The sequence below is a fragment of the Gekko japonicus genome, unplaced genomic scaffold (assembly GCF_001447785.1).
Source record: "Gekko japonicus isolate JY-2015 unplaced genomic scaffold, Gekko_japonicus_V1.1 scaffold803, whole genome shotgun sequence".
Lineage (NCBI taxonomy): Eukaryota > Metazoa > Chordata > Lepidosauria > Squamata > Gekkonidae > Gekko > Gekko japonicus.
The window spans coordinates 726,723-749,083 of record NW_015167562.1 but is presented as its reverse complement, the minus strand read 5'-3'; the positions used below and the strand labels follow the sequence as shown (position 1 = coordinate 749,083).

Sequence of the window (22,361 nt, the reverse complement as noted above, 5' to 3'; positions counted from 1 at the left end):
ACTTGTAAATGGTAACTGTAATATGATTATCAAGGGACCCCTTTGATCTTTGGTATAAATACTGGTCAGTTACAACAGATCCCTGCTGCCTCCTGTTAGGAGTCAGTCAGAGAGGCCTCTCGTCCGCGCATGCATGGGGTGTGGGAAACTTTGCTGCATGTTTATTTTTCTGTGTATTCCATCAATGTTTAGGAAATAGGATTCTACTGTGTGGCAGGCTGGCATAGCGTCTTGCGGTCATCTTGCCAGACAAATCTCTGAATGTTTTTCTATAATAAAGATAAGTTTTATTTTAAGAAGAGACCTTTGAATGTCTCTGCCAGAGCCTTAGTGATTTCCAAGCTTACACTTCTGCCTTAGGTAAGGAGGCAATCACTCAGGAGACACACGAACTGAGGGGGAAAAATGTGGGTGACATGGGTAAACACGCTTTCACAAACACGTGCAGCCACCCACATTTTTCTTACAACACTCACCTTGGCCTCCATGGGGTTATCCCATTTCACAATTATAATATGGAGAATTACTTGCCTACTGTCATCCATTCACCTTTATGGTGTGGAGGGGATTTAAACGAAGACCTCCCCAATCAAAGCTGAAAACTCTATTCACTACGGTGGCTCTTGTTGGACGGTGGCCACATAAAAGATGAGATATCAAGGACAAACTACTTTTTCTAAGGAGACAACCTTTATTTTTATCACACTTTTCTGCCAAAAGCTCAGGAAGCAGCATACTTGGCTTTCCTACTTACTTGTTCTGAGAACAACCCTGTGAGGTCTGTAGAATGGCTGAGAGATGGTGAGTGGGCCTGGGTCACTGAGTGAGCTTTATGGGCAATTGGGGGATTCGAACCCAGACCTTCCCAGTCCTATCTCATCACTCCACCACCACACCATACTGAATAAATTTTGACTGAAGAAAAGATAAGCGAATTCATAATTCCCTTACATGCAGTGAAATTGAAGCATTCACTCGTAGAACACTTGGTAGCTAAAATTGTCAGACTTGATTTGGAAGTTATATTCTCCAGCCTTTCGTTGGTATCGGAAAGCCAAAAGAGCGACTATTCCCAGTGCAAGAACAAATACACCAATGACAATAAGGACAATATAGCCTACTCCTAAACCAGGCTTCTTTTCTTCATTTAAATCATCTGAAATACAAGAAATAAAAGTATCTTAGAGCAGAACTCAAGTGTGCAAATTATGTAAAACTTGATCAGATATGGAGATCGCAACCAATCTAAACTCCTCGCTTGTATGAATAGCCCCATCTTCACACCATCAGTGGTTCTGTATTTCACTAGCAGTCAAAAAACAGAATTTAAGAAAGACGGCAAGTGTGTATATAATTCATTGGATGTGGGTTTAGGCATTGCCAAGACTCATTACTCAGAGGTCACTGGGACAACAATTTGGCTGGCTGACATAAAAAACAGGTCTATTCAATGGTGCTGACTCCCAGGAATGTGTTTTTTATGTTTAATCTCATCTGTCTGCATTATCTGTCCCCTCCGTACCACCTTCGCAACTGCCCATTCTGCTCCTTACTGGGAAGAAAGACTTGCCAAGGTTACTGCTGGCTTGTAATTTTTAAAATTAAAATATTATTGTGTTCCTGGAGCAGCACCAACATCAGCAGCAGTGGTAAGCAGAGAAGATGGGTGGGCAGATCTGAGGTGGGGAGTTGGGCGGAGAGACATCTAATTTCCCTCTCTACTACAGGCTATGTTCCAGTTCTGTCTCTAGCAGAACTGATCTCTTCAGTCCAGAGATCAGCTTTAATTCTGGGAGATCCCTAGGCACTATCTGGAGATTGACAACCCTAGGCCACAGCAAGTCATGCCAGGAGAAGAGACATTTGGATGTTGAGCTGGGTGTGTGTGTGTGTGACAGAAAGATCGGGATCCTTTGTGACGGCTGTAATTCCATATGAGATTAATTGGGTTCTAACAGAAGGCTCAAGAGACTTGTTAATAAATGGCTGCTGAGATTATATTCCACCATCATCCTGCCCTAGAAGGCCCAAGTTGTGCGCAAGCATAGTGTGGCACTTTATTTTCTGAATCCTGACACAGCAGTTCAAGACCATATGACGGCTATTATTTTTGCAACCATCAGTCAAAAAAGCTAGCTAAGCCTTGATTACCTGTGAACAGTTCTGTTGCCTTAGTTCCCAAACTGCCTCATAGTTGCTTTAATTCCTTTAGGCTGACTTCAAGCTATCTCAACCTTAATTCTCACCTGCCTGTGTCCCTTTTGTGGTCCTTAGTGGACTCCTTACTGATTACTCACCACTGGCTTTCCGCAGAGGCCCCCAGGATGTATGGGGCGTTGCAATAGTTTCCCCAGTCCTCCAAGAACGGACACCTTTGCAGTTCTGTAAGAATGTTTTTGTTCAAATCAAAGGTTTGCTTATCAATATGAAACACTGAACATAAGGTTGCTAATCCAGTCCTACAAAATTATTTATACTGTGGAATCCCATAGTTTTCAAGTAAATCAAGAACCACTCAAAAATTCTATGGCTCCTCTTCCCTTGTCACAGCCTAATCTTGTAGGCCCTTGAAATGGGTGCTTGGCTTCTATGGCTGGTTCAAGAGGACACCTCTTCTATTTGTTCCAAAAAACTTGTACCCATGTACTGAAGCAACAGTAGCAGCCGTCGTGCAACATTGGGAAAGTGAAAGGAGTGGCACTTCTGTTTCATCCTAAACTCTGTGAGAACTACAGCAACTAAAGTGAGGGACAGAATCAGGCTGCCCAAATATTTTCTGTTTGGGAAAAAAAATTAAATCCAGATACTATATATACTTACTAAGGAAGCTACCTCTTAACAGACTTGGAGCTCCATCCTAAACAGGAATACTTAGAAAGCAAGTCCCATTAATTTCAGTAGAAATAACTTCTCAGCATCAGAGTGGAAAAGTACACAAAAACTATCTAGTTCTAGCCCTATCACATGGCATAGCAAGCACTTTCTCAATTTTCCACCTCTACGCTAGAGAAGGTGGTAGAAGCTTTTTGAGACACTAGCAACTGAATGTCCAAATCATTCGTGCTTTGGCTGAAGAAGACCTTCTCCTAGTGAAGTCAATGGGATGAAACTATTTTAAATTCAAGTATTCAAGTTTAACAGATTTGGGGATTCCAGTCTCATACCCTTAATTTTCTGTTTAATAAAAGATTATATTGATGTTCCCTTTTACTTTTAGTAAGCAGCCTAGTATTTTTAAACTGGTGCAACTTTAAAAAAAATCAGAACAATGTATAAGCATTTAAGTTGTTTTGTTATCATTTTGTTTTCCCTTTTAGTGTCCAATAGAACATGTAGAAAGCAATAAAGTTTGGAAAGGGAAATGCCTTACCGTCTTGCAAGTGCTTCCCAGATTTTCCACACAAATATGGATTTTGCAGTGTAAGTAAACCACAGAGTTGTTCACAAAGGAAAAGATTTTCAGCTTAAATTGGGCTTTGCTGGAGATCCCATTTGCAGTAATAGCAGTATGTGTGTTTGGAACTGGACAACTGAGAAAAAGAAACAGATCAGTACAACAATTAGTTTATGCATGCACATTCTCATAGGCCCCTCGTGCTTCAATAGTGTCTTTCCAGGGGTGTCATGATCTGTGCAGGACTGGGAGCAAGGCCTAGTGCAGCCTGGTCCCAGGAGAGCCCAGCATGGGAGTAGAGAGCAGACAGCCTACAATCCTCATAATGCTTAGAGAGGGTTATAGCCAATCAGAGTTCAGAGATTCTGTGAGGAGATTCGGACAAGCTGTTAACTGTGTAAAAATCAGAGTTCAGAGATTCTGTGAGGAGATTCAGACAAGCTGTTAACTGTGTAAAAAAAATGGTTTTCTTTCCACACTCAGAGCTACACTGAAGGGGACTATGTTCTTTCATCTCATCTGCGGTCTGGTCTCACAGAGGGGACAGGCTGGGCTGGTGAGAGAAACATCCCCGCCCCGGGACCTCTGGTGGATGGGGACTCGCAATGGTCGAACCCCATCGAGCTCCGATGGGGGCAAGGCGGATCGGGGCAGCAGGGAGGGGGATTGGCTGGTCCCGACCTCCCCATGAAGCTCTTGAAGGGAGCTTCTAGCCTGGAGCGCCAAAGGGGCCGCTCCCAAAGTTTTGGCTTGGGGGAAGTGAGCTCATTTTTGCTCCGAAAGGTCCCACTGTCCCGAGGTCAGCAATGGTGCTCAGAGACATTACCCGACCAGAGTGTACAAGGACTTAACTAAAAAGATTAATCTACATAACAAAGCGATTCAGCGACTATAGAAACAATTAGTTAAGTTTCAAAAAGAAAGACATATACAAAAAGGGTGGAGGAATAAATTGTGGCACAGCAAAACAGCATAGCTCCAAAGAGAAAAGGGGGGAGGGACTCGCAGAGGAAGAACCCTACCCAGTAGCGAAACTTCAGCGTAAAAGCATGCTGGGCTTAAGCTATTAACCACCCTACCCAGAGGTGGGCTAATACATCTGGGCTAATTACCTACAGCATAGAAAAGATCTTAGAACTTTTATGAACTTTTACCAAAGTATAAACAATGTCTCAGCGAGGGGGATAAATGGCGTCCAGAGGCAGAGGTTCTGCAAGAAATACCAACACAGCATCACCAGTCACAAGACTGAAAAATATCAGCGAGTTAGCCACTGCAATTTCTGAAGCCATGCGCCCTCTGCTGGACCAGCTGATGAACCTCACCCCAAAATTTGATACTTTACAGAAAGAGCTCAAGGAAACTACAGCCAAAAAGATAAAAAAGGTTGAAATGAACACCAAAGAAATAGATCAAAGAGTGGACACTGCAGAAAAAGAAAGAGCTTCTGAAAAGCAACAACTGTTACAGCTACAAGTGGAAAGATCTCTCTGTGTTTTGAGCAACTTTTACAGCTACAAATGGAAAGATCCTCTTTCGTCTTGAGATTCCAAGGAGTGCCAGAGAAAAAGATGAAAATGTAAGAGAAACTATAAGCGAAGCAATAGCCCCCTTAATCAATAACAGACCTGGATTAATACAAGCAGATATTGATATGATCTACAAAACTTATTCAGAGTTTGTGGGGGGAAATAATCTCCCAGGGGAATTTTTTGTAAAATTTGCAAAAAGATCAATAAGAGACTCAATACTTAAAGCATCTACAGCAACAACAGTTAAAATTCAAGAAGAGGAGATAAAAATATTGAAATATGTCCCATTTGAAATATGCAAGAAAAGGAAGCAATACAGAAATGTTACAGCATTCCTCCAAAAGAACAATGTCCAATACAGATGGACTCTCTATTAAAAGCAGAACTTTTTTAAACAGCAACAATCTTCAATCAAACAAAGAAATGGAGCAGAGGAAGAAAAGGCAATGGAAAAAACAGTGAACAACAGAAATCCAATACGGATAGTTCATCCTCTACAGCTACTTCTGTGTCTTTGGGTGAAATTTTTGACTATGACTCTGATTCTGACCTAGAAGAAGCTGCTCCCAAAACCTTTAAAGTAAATCTTCCCTGGCAAAAGAAGAAAAAAAGTAAAGCTAAGAAGAAACCTAAGTGAAGATCTGAGATTGCATATGCTGACATTTAATGAAGCTATATTATTACCCAGATGTGTTATAATACCAAAAATGCCTTTATGTTTTTTCTATTTGAACACTTCTAATAGAATTTAAAGAACTGAATGTAATTTATAACATGTAGACATATATCCAAAGCATATGAATAGCTTATCAAAGTACCTTGTTATTCTCTTTTGTAGTTTTTAGTTTTGTAGTGTGTACTAAGAAAATCAATAAAAAATTATTGAAAAAAAGAAAAAAAGAAAGATCCCGGCAGGAGGCCGAGTATAAGAAGGCTGTGGGCCTGGAAGTAGTAACCAGTTTGGAGTAATAGTGTTAGCTTTGTGTTCTTTTGGCCTTTAAACACTGTTATGTATTTTAAAGCACCTTGCCTTGTCTTGGTTTTCCCAAGCCCAGTGCTGTAATAATAAACCCTTTGGTTAATTGTTTCTCTGCCTTGGTCATCACACTTACATTTCTCAGCTAAAAGGGGGCAATTGGAAGGGGCTTGGGAGGGTACCCTGGGCCTTCTCAAGGGACCTAAATCAAGGGTGGTGGCAGCATAAGGTGGCGACCCCCTGGGGTCATGACCAGGGGTTACACTGGACATGAGAAATGAGGGAAGTAAGATCCCTTCTGCAAGCTTCTCTCCATTTGTAGAAGTTTGTGTCCAGTCCTATGTATTTATTTGTGACAAGCTGAATACTTAAGTACTTAATTAGTCCTTTGAGTGCTCAAACCACTTCATTTGTGTTATCTCAACACTAAAGGGAAGCCAATGGAGTTATTCTTACATTTCAGACAGGGAGCACAGGCTGAGGAGCAGGAGCAGGAGTCTTGCCAGAAGACTATCTAAACAGATTAAAGTTTTGCCATTGAAGACAGTGGTGGCAACCTATGTAGGGGTAGGACTATTAAGTAAGAAAATATCAATCACTTGTTAAAGCACAGCTGCTTTTTCTGTTGCCTAATTTTGTGTCCTTGTGTATTAAGAACTTACAGACTTGCCCACATGAAAACACATTATACACACGCACACTATCATCTTGTATCGGTTGTGTGTACTATACCTGCCATGGATAAAAGGAAACGATATAAGATCCATTGAGTTATTACTTGGAGTTGCCCAACATTCACTGACAACCACCTTGAGCTTGCTGTCCTCTTTCCGAATTCCCACTTCAATCATTATGTCATCGCTAGCAGAGATGCTGAAGTTTTTGGGAATTAGAGAATTTCCAATGAAGAGCTGCATCTCTGTTAAGAAGTGTCCTGATCCATGTAAATCTTCAAAAATGGTGTAAACCCTGAAAGCAAAGTTATCCGATGTTAAGATTTGTGGAAGAGAATTCATTTACAAGGGGTGTCACATGTGCCCAATAGTGCTGAAATAGTGCTGAAAGGACGCTTGATGCAAAAGAATGACTTTTATGGTGTTTTATGTTTTCATAAAGTTTTACTTTGTGAATTGCCTCAAGCAGGTTCTCTGGAGTGTCACCATAAAAATGAGAGAACAGTACCTTGCTCCACCCCAGGTTAAGAATTTTTAAAAGACGGCTGTGCATGGATTTATGCAGGTGATGACTAACATAAAGGTCAAAAGTTGCTTAGCTATAGAAATGGTATTTTCATCACCTTCATTTATGGTATCTTCTTCACCAAATTAAAAGGCCCCTAAATGAGGAAAGCTGCCAAGGAAAAAGTTGATTTGTTTGAAATGTGATGCTGAAAGAGAGTTTTACAGAAGCCATGGACCGCTAAAAAGACAAATATGTGAGTTTTAGATCAAATCAAGACTGACTTGTCCCTAGAAGATAAAATGACTAAACTGAGGCTATCATACTATATATAGTATGAGAGAGAGAGAGAGAGAGAGAGAGAGAGAGTTAACTCTCCTAAAGAGGAGAGAATTTTATTGCTTTAAAACTTTCAGAAAAGGGGAGGGAATATAGGGGGATTAAGAAAAGTGGTGAGTGGTCTCTTAATTAGTAAGTTAGTCTTTTGTTAGTAACAATAATTTCTTCAGCTTCTTCTGTGTTTGACTGATCGTCCTTCATCTTGACCTGTAAATAACAAAATTGTTAATAGTTTTAGTAGTGACCTTTTGGGTTAATACAGTCCTTTAATGCGCTCTCCGAACAAATCCTCAGATCTTGGGGTTTCTTCCTTTTACGTCTCTCAAGTTGTAAGATGGACCTTTAGCTGCTCCTTCTTCTTCTGGTTTCTTGTCCTCCCTCTCCGAGCCGCTGTCTTCTTCTCTGCTCAGTACCTCCCATTTTGCGAGCTCTGCTTCTTCCTCTGAACTGGAATGCCTCTTCAAAAAGTCTTGAGCTTTGAAAATGGAGTCAATCTTTTCTCTTCAAATTTGAAGATAAGTTCTTCTGGAATCAACCATCTATAATTGATTTGATACTTTCGCAAGAATGTGGTCAGTCCTTTATAAGCTTTCCGCTTCATATGAATTTCAAATGGAACATCTTTCAAAATTCTTATAATTTGCTCTCCAATCTTCAAAGGCGTTGCAGATGTTGCTCTCAAAATTTGATCTCTGATACGCTGCTTAGTAAACTTGACTACCACTTCTGCTGGCAGGTTATTTTTCTTTGTAAAGTTGGAGTAGGCTCTATAGGCCAAATCCATCTTTTCGCTTAATTTATCCGCTTCCCTGCCAGTCAGTGGAGCCAAAGCACTCGCCAGGATACTCCTGAGATCTTCTTTTTCCACCTCTTTTATGCCTTGAAATTGAAGAGTTAAATTAGATTTTTCCATTTGTAGCATCAATAATTTGTTGTCTTGTATTTCTTGATGTTTTTCCATTTTGTTGATCTTCTTCTTGATTTTTTGTGTGTCCTACGTTGATGCCAGACACTTCTGTGCAATTTCCTCCATCTTCTTAGCTGTATCAGTCAGTTGTTTCTGTTGGTTGCTAAGGGCACTTTCCATGCTTAGCAACATTTGGTTGATTTTCTGTATTTGGTCCAGAAGAGGGCGAAGCATCTCGCTTTCTTGTTGATTGACAGCCTGCTCTCCAGGGCAGGCACTGGAACCGGAAGTTCCTGTTGTCTTCTTCGTCTGCTTGTCCGGGAATCTCTTTTGCCCTGACATCTTTGGGGTTTTTTTTGTTTACTTTTCAAAAGTTCATTCCGCGCAGCTTGGGAAACAATCCATTCAGTTCGCTTTTACAAATCTCCCAAAAGGTAACTTTCATTTTTCAATTTTTCACCCCCCCCTCTTCTCTTACTTAAAACAGTCTCTTTTTGTTGGGGGGGGTAATCCACCCTCCGTCCAAGCGCTTATTCAAACGGGGGGGTTGCACTTAAAACTTTCTTTTTTTCGATTGTCAACTCACAGTTTGTAGCTGGACATCTTCTCTCTTTTATACTTCATCGCTTTACCACTCCAATGGTCTGGTGGTGTTGCTAGTCCCCATTTGGGGCACAGCACAGCGGGGCCGTCGGGGCATGGGGAAAGCCTCAATTTTCCGACCTTCGGGTCGGTAAAGAGGCTACTCCCCTGAGCGCCCCCTGGTTCGGAGCCTTTACCTAAGGCTCCTTAGGGTCTTCGCTTGTGCAGATACCTCCCCAGTCTGCGTGTGGGCTGATCGCCTCCGGGAGCACCCGAGAGAGCGACTGCCATTCGCGCCGCCGTGGCCAGAAGTCTCGAGGCTATTGTACTTTAATCACATCATAAGATGATGATTCACTGGAAAAGACAATAATGCTAGGAGCATTTGAAGGCTGTAGGAAAAGAAGATCCATCATGGAATGGATTGACTCAATAAAGGAAGCCACAGCCTTCAGTTTGTGAGACCTGAGCAAAGCTGTCAATGATAGGACATTTTTAATTCATAGGGTCCCTATAAGTTAGAAGAAACGTGATGGCACATAATTTGTTCTTGTTGTTCAGTCGCACAGTCGAGACTGACTCTTCACGACCCCATCATGCCAGGCCCTCCTGTCTTCTGCCATCCTCTGGAGTTTGCTCAATGGAACATAATACACACACATATTTCTCTTCCCTCTGAATTTTCCACTTTATTAAACATAACTGTCCTTTACACTTTTCCTTATTTCTCTTTGCCCCTTAGTCTTCTACCCTGCCTTTTTACAAACTCTCAGCAGTGATATTTTGTACTTGGATATAGACTTCCATCAAATATGTGTTGGCAGAGTAATTAACACAGTGATGGTACACAACCTGATTAAAGTGTAGATAAAAGTTTATTTAGGAACAAATAAATAGTAAAGAGGAGAGAGAGAGATAGGGTCCTAACTACATCACTAGCTAAGAGAGAGGGCAAAACTAAGTGTGGTACTTCTGAGAAGAAGAAGCAGGATATTGCTCTAAGAGTAGCCATCTGGAGACAGACAAGGAAGGACACTCAACAGGAGAGAAGGTTATAACCGTACTACCCTATCTAATTGTCTTCTTGCTGCCCCCTGGAGGATCTTTTTCTCTTCTTCTTTGTACATTGCCTATTCCAGCCATTTGAAAGGGCATGTAGGTAAAAATTGATGCAAACCCTTTAAAAGATCTGGCTGCAATGTGCACTCCAAACTGCTTTAAAGGGAAACACCCATTGGTATGTGGTTTTCTCACTTGATGAGATGCTTACATATTTTATACATATTTTATACCTGTGTTACAATACATAAAACGAGAACTAGCTCTGAGCGCCCTGTCCAGTCCTTTCTCTAAAGATCTCCTTCCCCACTCTATTTGCTGTCATTCTATAATATGCAACGTGTATGTGTGTGTGTGTGGGGGGGGGTATTATAGCAATAGGTTCTTAGATTTCATTTACCCCTCCGGAGTGTATCCAGATGAAGTCAAGAGATCATTCTGAAATATACAATGAACTGGACCAACAACCTTTAAGTGATGGATGACCCCCAGGGAAGACATATCATTCCGAAGAACCGTTTTCACTATGGTATGCGTTGTATTCTGGAAAATAAATACAGCAAAAAAAATTAAAGACTGGATCTACCCAGGGGTTTCATTCAGTTTCATCTTACCTCCTTATTATGATTGCAGTCCTACATGCCTTTCATCCGTGCAGGTCCCCATGACCCCTAGTATAGCCCTTTTAGTGGTCACCTCTCCTCCCCATTCTCCCAGCAGAAAAGCTGCTTGTATCCAGCCCTAACTCACATTTCATTTAAGTGTTAAGGATACCTTTGAGGTCTTTTACACATTTGGATTGCAGCACAGAGAAAATTCAATGATCAGGTACAGGACATCTTCCAAATGCAGAAAGGCTAAAAATATTACATCCCTTCATCTTAGAAAAGCAACAACTTCAGCAAAATTGAAATTGAATTTTAAACTGAAGTTGAAATTGTATTGAATTAAAACCAGGAATGGATAAGAAAAAAAGAACAATAGAGACGAAGGGGTAGCCCTTTCACTTTAAGACAACACCTGTACCGCAGCCCAACAGTGATGCAGAGCTGTTCATATATAGCTGTGCACTGATTTCAGTCATGTACTTACAATGCTGGAGAGAGTGCATCCCAACATTGACCACACTGTACTTTTTAATGAAGGCTAACTCACTTTTTAATGAAGGCTAATTCACACAACCCTTGGTTTGGGGTGGCCTCTAGGAATTCTTGCACCATCATGTGGCCCACCAATTGTATGCAGCTATCATTAAGCAAAGGATTAAGATCTGAGCACAGAATTACAAAAGATGCAAAATGTAGGTTTGTAATGGCATGCAAAAGCAGTAGTGCTGCCTGCATATGGCTGTTGCAGGAGTCATCATGTATAGCAACTTCAAGCATTTCTTGCAAACTGAATCAGCTAACTTTGAGAGGGAAGCAGATGCCTACGGCTACTAACATTGGCAAAGCAATACAATCAGGGAGCTCCGTGTAACTTACAGTGTGCACTTCAGTTCCACATTCATTCCATCCAGTCCGAAGGATGACATGACTGGAATTGCTGATGCTTACATTGCAGTGCGGCTCTCCTAGGTACAAAGAGGATTCTGGAATAGCCTCCTGCTGCAGAAAGAGCTTCTGAATAGTGATGACAACTTTTTCAATCTCACATACCACTCGAACTGCATTCTTAATGGAAAGCTTCTGGACTGATTTAGTGACAGGCAAGGAAGAGACTTGGGCAGAACTATGGTCACTCAGTCTTGGTTGTGTAGGTACTTTAGTAACTGCTGTGCCAGAAGTTGTATTTGCTAAGGTTCTGGAAGAATCCTCTTTGTCCAATGCAGGCATATTGGTAGAAGTATTTGAATATATCGAGGGCACAACCATGCTGTTCTGGTGTTTTCTGTGAATATCTGCAGCAGCACAGATAGAAAAAAACGTATTGCTCATTTTCTTAAAAAGAGTAAACTATAACGCAGTCATACTCATCTACTGGAGGAAATGAATTTTAGCTGGGGATAGGCCACTTTTATGGTCAAAAGTAGTGCTTTTGAAGACATAAATATTTTCCCCAACCTCCTAAATTAGAAAATCCCCTTTTGGGGGGTCTTGTTTACTGCCATTATTGTCCTATCTGATGCTGCCTCACTACCATTTTTTCCTTAATATTCCTGCTTCATCTTCCATTATTAGTCAGATGGGCAATCTCAACCAGTTGAGTGTCATACATTGGACTGGGTCCAGTGATGTGTGAGCAGAAGGAAAAATATACTTAGCACAGTTCTGCTTGTGCAAGCAATACCACTAGGGCAGTGGTAATACATAGAACCAGAGGTCATTTCGGGGGGAACGTGGGGGAACGCAGTTCCCCTGGGTGAGGTGCAGGGGGCAGGGCACATGATGAAGCCCCGCCCCCTGCTTCCAGCCGCCCCGCTTCCAGCCCTCATTCAGCCAGGAGGAGGCAGGAGAAGAGGGAGGGTAAGTTGCTTCCTCCCCGCCTCTCCCCACCCCTGCCTGCCTGGGGCCAGGGAGGGCCTTGGCGGGGCTTCCTCGCACTCCCGCTGGCCTTGCAGGTCCACCGCCAGGCCCCTGATGTCAGGGGGTGTGGCATATGCTAATGAGTTATGCTAATGAGTCCCCCTAGCTCTTTTTCTACGAAATGACCCCTGCATAGAACCATTATAATATTTAACAAAAAACTACTTGCGTATGGACCAATGGAATTTTGAACAGATGCATTGTATCTTTGTATTTGTTTATGAAATTGTGTCAGAAGAAATAACTCACACAGCTTCTTGCACACAATGAAAATATAGGCATACAAATTCCTTTCACTTAGAACAAGCAAGACAGTAAGGAATAATTTTAGTGCTTCTGCTTGTGCTAAAGGACTGTTACCCATGCAGAAATCTTCTGTGGCATCCAGTTCAGTGAATGGAATATCGTTATCATATATAACTAATCAGAGCTGGTTAGGTGGTGATATTACTGAGTGCAAACAAAGCCAACCAAAAGTGAGGGCAATGGATCAGCCACATGGGTGATCCCAACAGATTGGGAATCACATAGTGAATAGGATAATATGTTATATAGCCAATCAGATTTGGTTATGTGCTAATATCACTAAGCAAACAATCACAGATGGCAATCTTTGCCCAAAAGGTCGGTGTTGTTAATCCCTTTTAAGCCAAAAAGTGGAGAATGGACTTTTCAAAGTTGCCAAATCTGTTCATGAAATGGGCTGCTCCTTTAGCTCAACCCTAGGTTAAATTATTTCTAAAGCATATTTCTCTCAGAATGTAGTTTCTTTTTCTTTGACAATGCAGTGATGTTATACCTTAACAACATTCATAGATTCCACTGAGAGATTTTTCAAAGGAGCACAAATCACAAGGAAATATTAAACTAGAAGTGCATTAAAATGTTATCATATTGAATTATGAGCTCTTCTTAAAATGTGTTAGAGGGCTTAAGTGACTAAGAAATCCTCCTGCTGCCAAGTGCCTTGTTTTGCTACAACACACGACCACTGAAAATATTTAAACATGTGTTTGTATATGAAAATACACACACGTACAACGAATTTCAATAATCTACGCCTTCCATTCAAGCCCCTTCAGAATATTGTACTCACAGTATGTCTCATTCACCTGAACACATTTCCCAGGAAACAATTCCATTTAGTGAAACTTTCTTCCCAGAAAATATATTTTAGGACTTCAGCATAATGGTGGAGTTATAAGGCCATTTCTAAACAAAACCTTTCAGTTATGCATACCCTTTTTGAACTAGATTCCAAGACAATGGTTTGAGATTGTGAACCAACTGATAACTGCAAAAACTACAAAAACCAAGACATCAAAACATGATGGAGACATGATATTATGTTTTATGAGACTAAATTTCACATGGGTACTTGGTATGAAATGCTGTCAGGGCTCACAGTGATTGTGGATGATCTTTTCCGAAAACCAGGTCTAATAGTAAACTGTATAAAGAAGGGTCATGAAAGATGTTCTCATGGATGACAAATGTGTCAGTTTGTGAAAATGTATGGAGGACATTAGGGAACCTGGAATCTCAGAATCAGGTTGGAAAATGAAATTAGAATGTGATTGGAAAACCAGAGAAAGCTGGACTAAACCTAGGATTATAAACAGTAATAATATTGCAAATGCTCCATTATTGGTCAGGTAAGGCTCTATTGCTCTGCTTGTGTGAATTCATAACATGTTATGCCAATTCAGATGTGGCCTTCAAGCCTTTATAAGTGAAATGTATAACTGTTACCAGATCTCTACATGCTACACAGTAATCCCACTCAGAGTATTATTTAATCATTTCAGGCATTTAAAAAAAGTAGGGCTGGATTGAAGTGGGGAAAAATAGTGCAACATTGCCTTCACAGTTTCTCCCAGGTCTCTCAGCATTTACATTGGAAAATCCTTCTTTGCAGCTGCATTCATAAGATCCATAAGTGTTACTGCAAGATGCATTAGGAGAACAATCCGTTTCTTCACTGTCACACTCATCATAATCTGAGAAAGAAAGAAAGAAAGAAAGAAAGAAAGAAAGAAAGAAAGAAAGAAAGAAAGAAAGAAAGAAAGCAGAATTATGCTTTAGTGTCTATAATGAATATTGTTTAGAGGACTGGCAATTACTGGGGGGTTTTCTGGTACTCAGTGCTTTCAAGAAGTTTTCCTACATGTAATACAGTTGTACGATATACAATACCAGTCCTAGCATGCAGATTGCTTGGGGGGACGGGGACGGCATGATGTACACCATTCCCAGCTTTGACCAAAATGTGCCAGTCCTAGGCCATAATCTCAAGAGTTTCATCCCGTTGAACTGGCAGAAGGGATTAAACATTTCCAAGGTGGTGCCAAGGATACACATCAAATGCACGTTTCCTAAAGTTGTAGTATAACAGTACTATCCAATGGTAACCACTCTAACAACTTTTCATGCCGTGCTAACCATGGGTTTTATTGTATGAGATAAATGTTAGCTCAGTTTTTAAAACAAAACAAAAAACTACAGGGCCTGTTTGTTTATCAGCTTTGCAGATGCTCTTCTTTCAGAACGCCAGTTCAGCTCTATCATTTCACAGGGCTTAAAAAATGAGAGCAATATAATGAGAGATGGTCCATGCTTCTGTAACCTCACAGCTGGATTACTACAACATATTACACATGGGTCTGTTTTTGAAGACAACTCAGAAACTACAACTGGTCCAGAATGCTGCAACCCAACTATTGTAAGGGACTAGCTGCTGGGAATATATGTTGCCTATTTTGAAACACCTACATTGGCTGCCAGTCTGTTTCCAAGTTCAATTCAAGGTGCTGGTGATGACCTTTAAAGCCCTTCACAAACTGGCACCCACATATTTGAAGGATAGTCCACATGTTCCTGTGCACCAGCTATGGTCATCAGGTAGCCATCGGTTGGCTATCCCTCCACTTAGAGTGGCCCATCTGGAACAAACAAGAGCTTAGCCTTCTCTACCATGGCTTCTGCTATGTAAAATGTGCTCCCTGGTGAGCCCCCCCCCCTTGCTTGGAGATCTTCAGGAGGTGCTGCAAGGCCTGTTTTTTTGCCAGGGTTTTTGAGGAGGTTTGAATGGCAGCAATCTTTTAAGGGGGGGAGATTTGGGGCTTGTTGTTTTATTTTGGTTTTTAACTGGAAATGTTTTAAATTATGGTTATAAACCACCTTAAACTACAAGGAAAGGCAGAGTATAAATGTTTAAATAAATAAGCATAACTTACCATGTATGGAGAGACTGCTGTTGTCAATTATGAAACAGTGGCTGTGTTGAAAAGCATCAAGAAAAGATCTAGAAACATTGCTTGCATCCATGTTTGTTGCTACCAGGAGATCAAAATGCACAACTATGCTTCCATTAGAAACACTTGTTATCAACAGTTTAATTGCCCCAGCGTCCATTTGTTGAAGAATATAAAGGGGCAGATGGGTGTGAACCTGTTATTAAAGCAAAATGTGTATAAATATGTGTATGGTTGTTTTGGCCTGCTTCCCCATATAGCCTTCATGGGCCCACCCCCTGCCCCCTTGCTGTGACTCCCAGCCTGATGAGGCAGGCCATGCAAACTACCCTGGCCCCCCCACCCAACCCTGCTGGAAGGTTCAACATGGCCGGGCCTGCCTACATCTGACCTCCCCTGCCTCCTGCACTGCAATGCTGGTGGAGGTAAGTCTCAGTTGTGCTTCTTTTAGTTGATTCACAGTGAGTAAATAATTCAACACATGAAACACTGGGACTTGCTTTATACTTGCACCAAAGGTTACAGAAAATCATCCTGCATCAGGCAAATAAGAAAATAACCTGCAATTCTTTTTGCAGGGCCCTTTGAAATGTCTGGAGTAGGGAAATTATTATTTTTACTTAAAACCAAATCAGAGAGAGGTAGGAACAGAACACTGAAATGAAGAGCTTGAAGGCTGTTTCTTATAGGCATGAACATCCCTTTATACCTCATCACTTGATGACTCTCAGCTGAATGTGTGAACTTGCTCTGTTGAAAAAAATGATGTTTCGAGTAGGGGTATGCAAAACAAAACAAAAAAAAACCTTGGTATTTTTGGGTTCTGGTATATTGAATCCAAAAAATATTGGTATTTCCCAATATTCCTGAATCCCAGTACTGGTAAGGTATTTGGATTTGGGAAACCCAATTTTTTCCAGTTCCATTATACCCTGTGGGGACCATTATAATCAATGGTCCCCATAGGACATAAATAGAGAATTGATCCGGGGATATCTGGAGTTTTGGGGGCTATTTTTGAGGTAGAGGCTCCAAATTTGCAGCATAGGTTCTGGTGCCTCTCCTCAACCCTCCCCCAAGTTAAAAATAGATTGGACAGGGGGTCCAATTCTATGGGCCCATCCTCCATTGATTTAAATGGAATAAATAAGGCACTTAAAAAGATTGTGGTCCCTTTAGATGCCTTCTCCAAGCCACCCGACTCCATGGATTGGATAACTCCAAAGTCACTGTGAGTTCACCCAGGTGTTTAAAGGGACTGCAAGACCTTTAAATGCCTTTGGAGTTCTTCAAGCCACGGAGTCACACGGCTTGGAGAAGGCATTTAAAGGGACTGTGCACCCTTTAAATGACCTTTGTTCATCTATCCAGCGGTCCCAACAATCCCAAATAGTTTTAGGACTTTCTGAGCTTGGCCATTTCAGATAGATGAACAATATCAGAAATCACTATCTGGCTGAATCAACACCCAAAAAAACCTGATAAAGTATTTTCCAGGAATTTTTTCAGCTTGGATTTAGCTGAGTGCACATCCCTAGTTTCCAGAGATGTGAGGATAAACAAAAATTATATTTCTGCCATTTGATTTTCCAGTTTCAAACCAAGACTTCATCTGATGATAGTGCACATGTGAATTCACCCTCTGTACTTGCCACAGTTTATGCAGATGTTTAAGTCCCATATTCAAAATTAGACTGAACACATGAAAATGTACAGTAACATCCATTAAACAGTATTGTAGGCTTATTGTCTGATTGAGAATGGATCTCTCACTATGGTTTGCTTACACTGACACCATAAGGGAAGTCAGGGCCTTTGACAAAAGGATTTTCATGTTATTTAATGGCAGTAGACCTTTATCAACAGGATTGTTAGGAGATGAGTTGCTGAAAAGACCTGGTCCTGAATGAGGACTGCTTTAGAGGGTGGACTCTACAGCATTGTACCCCACTGAAGTCTCTGCCCTCTCCAAACTCTACCATTTCCAGAATCTTCAGGTATTTCCCAACCCAGAGCTGGCAACCCTAATTCCAGTGCTTGTCGGTCAACTGCCAAGATAACCAGGAATAAGTCAAGTGTATGGAAAAGCCCTAAGAGCAAGCTGTGAGTTGCCTGAAGGTGAACTGTCTTAGGGCACAAGGTCTCGTATGCTGGGGTATTGATATGGGTTAGTGGATCTGCTGGCTTTCAGAAAAAGGCCTCTTTCTCATACCATTATTCAGTGTTTTCTCCTCTGAAGGAATCCAGATCTGAGAAGCACTGTCTCTGGATCTGTTCAAATATTGGTCATGTCCGTCTTGTATAACGCTGAATCTTTGCATTACCTTACCTCAGTGAGAAACAGATGTGTAAAATTTCGGTACTCTTCACTACTTGAATTGCTGAACCCTGAACTATAGTTCAGATTTGTTATCCTGACTGTTCCACTAAATTTCTGGGCAGCTGCAGGATTGAAAAAGCAACATTAGTTGGAAGTCAGACTGCAGTCCGGTCAAAGTTTTCAGATGCTTGTTGTTTCTAAATCCTTGAATGGGAAAATAGGATTTAAAAGCATATTCAAGTAATGGGGGGGGAGTTGTGTCAAATCTGGTATAAATGCTGTTCGAATCAGGGTGTTCTGAATTCATGGCTGAAGAAGCTGTCTATAAATGTGGTGGGTTTCCCAGTTCATATTCCATTCTAATTGCCTTTGTGAGTAAGAAGCCTGGAGAATCACTGACATGCTGAGTGCCAAAACTGGGCTTAGGTTTCTAAACTTTTGTCCATACATAACAACAACCACACAACCCCCCCTGACCTTTCTATCATGGGCAAGGCAAAATGAGCTTCTAAAATTTTACCTGTCTTTATTTTCCACTGTGCTGGTTTACTGTTCTTTTCACAAACCTCTGTCTCTATTTTAACAGTATACAGGACCCCCAGTTCCAGTCCAGAAACAGTCAGGTTGCTGCTCCGGGTCCTAACCTTCTGTATAAGCTTTTCTCCATCAAGCAGCAGAAACTGGAAATCAGGATTCTGTGTATAGTTTGTAGACCAGACAACGTGAAAGCCAGTACTGGTGACATTGGAAAAAACAGTCCTTTCAACTGGAAGAGGCCCTAAGAAGAAGAGAAAGGACAATTATACCTTTAAAAAAGAGGCAAACAAATAATTACCTTTCCAAAGGATCATGCCACAACAATTCTAACTCTCACAGAATGCCTTTACCATTAAATTATAGACCAGTGAAAATGAAGAGCATGTGAGAAAGAACTCTCCAGTAAATTTTAAATTATGTTCACAGAAGATCAGCTGTTTAAATATATGGCAGCTACAGGCAAAACTAATATGTTTAATAAAAGCATCTACTTTCGGTGTGAAAAAAGCATGAACTTCTAAACCTAACAAACTATATTGAAAGCCTGCAAATCTTGTATTTATACAGTGTACAAACAGAGAACTTGGTTTATGGGGGGCAGTTTTCCTAATTCTTGATCCTCCCTCATGATGCCTTGAAGGTCCCCCACCTTATGTTAATATATTTCCCAACAAAGACCTCCAGAGTTACAGAGGGATTCACTCCCTTAAAAACCTTAAACTTCCATCTCATCCCAGAAGATAATACTTTTTTGTCTCCTGAAAACTATAAAGCAGTAATAACAGTTATCTGATTAATTCATTTATATGGATTATACTGTATGAACATATGTTTTGTGCATATACAAATACTGCCTTGGATCACCTAGAAGATTTCCACATACACTAGGGTCCTTGGTGGCTTTATGTTGGAAAAGGCAATGCCTGGTATACAGGGGTCATTTCGTAGAAAAAGAGCTAGGGGAACTCATTAGCATGACTCATTAGCATATGCCACACCCCCTGACATCAGGGGCCTGGCGGTGGACCTGCAAGGCCGGTGGGAGTGTGAGGAAGCCCCGCCAAGGCCCTCCCTGGCCCCAGGCAGGCAGGGGTGGGGAGAGGCGGGGAGGAAGCAACTTACCCTCCCTCTTCTCCTGCCTCCTCCTGGCTGAATGAGGGCTGGAAGCGGGGCAGCCGGAAGCAGGGGGCGGAGCTTCATCATGTGTCCCGCCCCCTGCACCTCACCCGGGGGAACACGTTCCCCCCCAAAATGACCTCTGCTGGTATACAAAAAAGAAGAGAAGACCCTGCAGGGTGGCAGCAAGAAGACAATTAGATAAGATAGTGAGGTCAGCACCTTCTCTCTTGTTAAATGTCATTCCTTTTCTGTTTCCAGATTGCTGCTCTTAGGGGAATTTCCCCCTTCTTCTCAGAACTGCCACACTTAGTCTTACCCTCGCTTTCAGCTAGAGATGTAGTTAGGAACCTGTCTCTGTTTCTCCTTTTTCCTATCAAGTATGCTAATTCCTAAATAACCCTTTTTCTACTCTTTAATCAGGTTGTGCACCATTGCTGTGTTAATTACTCTGCCAACAGGGGTTATGGTAGCCCAAATTAAGCTCATCTCTGATTAAAGGTAGAAAGATCACCAGAGGCTCTTGGCACAAAGAGGTGAGAACAAAGGAACAATGATGGCAACCATCCTGTGGTGCACAGCATGGTCACTGGATAGATAGGCTCACAGAGAATAATTATCTAATTTGGAGAGAATGAATGAAGAGTCGCCTTCTTGAAACAGGATTATGAGACATTATCTAGGATGCCTGATGAGGAGAGGATGACCCAGCAAAGCAGAGAACCTGGGACTCCAATAATGAAAAGGCAAGTGGGCCCATAATCAAGGGTTTAACTAACAGAAATGTGTGAAGAGTAATACAGCCAACAGCCAAAACTGTGTGGTGTGAGCTGGAAAGGCTGTATGTAAATTCCTTTATCTATAAAAGAAACTTTTCAGTACTAAGATGAAAGAGGGGGTAATTTATATCATCATCTAGATGAGATTCTTGGATTGGCTGGGCAATTGAGAAGTGCAGGAAAGGAAACTGTTGATCAAGATCTGATTGTGTTACTATTAATAAGCCTGGCAGAGTCATATGAAAGTATAGTGTCTGAGACTGAATCTAAGAGTAATCAGTCCCTCACAGAAGTTATAAATCAGCTTGAAGAAACATACAAACACAGACAATTTGAAAACTCTGACAAAGAATTTAAACCAAATGCTGATCAGATGACTTTGAATGTAAATAATCAAAGGTGGGATCGCTTGTCACCTCTGTGGAAAGCCAGGCCACATTAAGAGGAATTGCATTGCCTTTAAACAAAGAAATGCCTTTCCCAGAGAAAGAAATGTGGGAAACTCCAAACTGCTGCCATTAAAGAAATGTTTCATATTAACACAAGGAGCCACAAAAAGTCATATTTGGTATTTGGACAGTGCCTGAATGACCCAAATGTGTGCTCATAAAGACTTCTTTGAAAAGTTAGATGAAGAAAAGAAAGAGACATTAAGCGTTGCAGATGGATGGTCTACAGTGGCTCAGGAACCATAAAATGCAAATTCCCGACCCTAGCGGAGAGAGCCAAGACATCCTTGTTAAAGACTTTATGTCCCAGAACTGGCAAATAATCCTATTTCTGTGAGAGTACTAGCGAAGAAAGCCTTCGACAACATAAAGGCATGGTTATATATTTTGGAGAAAAATGCTATACAGACAGAGGGGACAGTTAACTGCAACTGACAAAGTACATCAGGATTTATATGCTCAAGACTAGCTTGCAGAAAGCAAACTTTACCAAACACTATGATCACAAGAATTGCTCCTGGCTATGGCACAGATGGTTGGGACACAGAGACAATTATGCAATTAGCCAACTTGAAAGCCAGAATTTAACTAAAGACATGCAGAAGAGCAAATGTGCCACTGAAGGGAAATGTGTGCATTGCATTCAAGCAAAGGGGGTGAGACCTAGCTTTAACAAAAGGTATGAGACAAGCCAGATGCACTGACCCCTAGAGCTGATACACAGTGATGTTTGTGGACCAATGAAAACTCAAACCCCTTGTGGAAATAAATATGTGCTGACTTTTATTGATTACTTTTCAAGATATAGTGTGACCTACCTAATTAAAGAGAAAAGTCAAGTGCTAGCAAAATTTAAAACATATGTGGCAATGATTAGTAACAGATTTCAAAGAAAGCCACTAGCACTTCTCACTGATAATGGAGGAGAATATGTGGGACATGAAATGAAGAATTATTTGGCTAAACAAGGAACAGAGCATCAGCTTACAGTCCCATACACTCTAGAGCAGAATAGAGGGAAAAAACATTCTCTCACTGAAATGTGCAGATGTATGCTCCTTGAGGCAGAGCTACCTGACAAGTTCTGAGGAGAAACAATCAACATTGCTACCTTTGTTTTGATCAATAAAGTCTTTTTAACTTAAAAAAACACTGCCAGCAAAACAGATTACCTACTAAAGGTGCCAGCAGTACACCATTTGATCTGTGGTATGGGCACAACCCCAGCCTGAATCACTTTAAAGTGTTTAGATCAAAGACCTACACGTATTTTCCTAAAGAAAAGCAGACCAAGATGGATCTTAGAGCAGAAGAAGGCATTTTTGTAGGCTACGCACTGGGATGCAAAGGATACACTATCCTCAACCCAGAAACAGAAACCGTCAAGACCTGCAATGTGGTCTACATTGATGA

At 41.2% G+C, this 22,361-nt stretch overlaps 1 protein-coding gene across 1 annotated transcript in view; it reads right to left on the bottom strand.

Annotated features, from left to right (window-relative positions):
- Positions 1-971: 971 nt before the first annotated feature.
- Positions 972-22,361, bottom strand: part of UMODL1 (uromodulin like 1) — a 64,625-nt gene continuing 43,235 nt past the window's right edge. The window contains exons 14-23 of the mRNA XM_015413763.1: positions 18,588-18,845; positions 18,077-18,189; positions 15,730-15,943; positions 14,390-14,493; positions 11,453-11,908; positions 10,369-10,511; positions 6,635-6,871; positions 3,371-3,530; positions 2,298-2,382; positions 972-1,156 (exon numbers count right to left, since the gene is read on the bottom strand). Of these exons, the coding sequence (XP_015269249.1) occupies positions 972-1,156; positions 2,298-2,382; positions 3,371-3,530; positions 6,635-6,871; positions 10,369-10,511; positions 11,453-11,908; positions 14,390-14,493; positions 15,730-15,943; positions 18,077-18,189; positions 18,588-18,845 (1,955 nt within the window). The remainder of the gene's footprint in view (positions 1,157-2,297; positions 2,383-3,370; positions 3,531-6,634; positions 6,872-10,368; positions 10,512-11,452; positions 11,909-14,389; positions 14,494-15,729; positions 15,944-18,076; positions 18,190-18,587; positions 18,846-22,361) is intronic.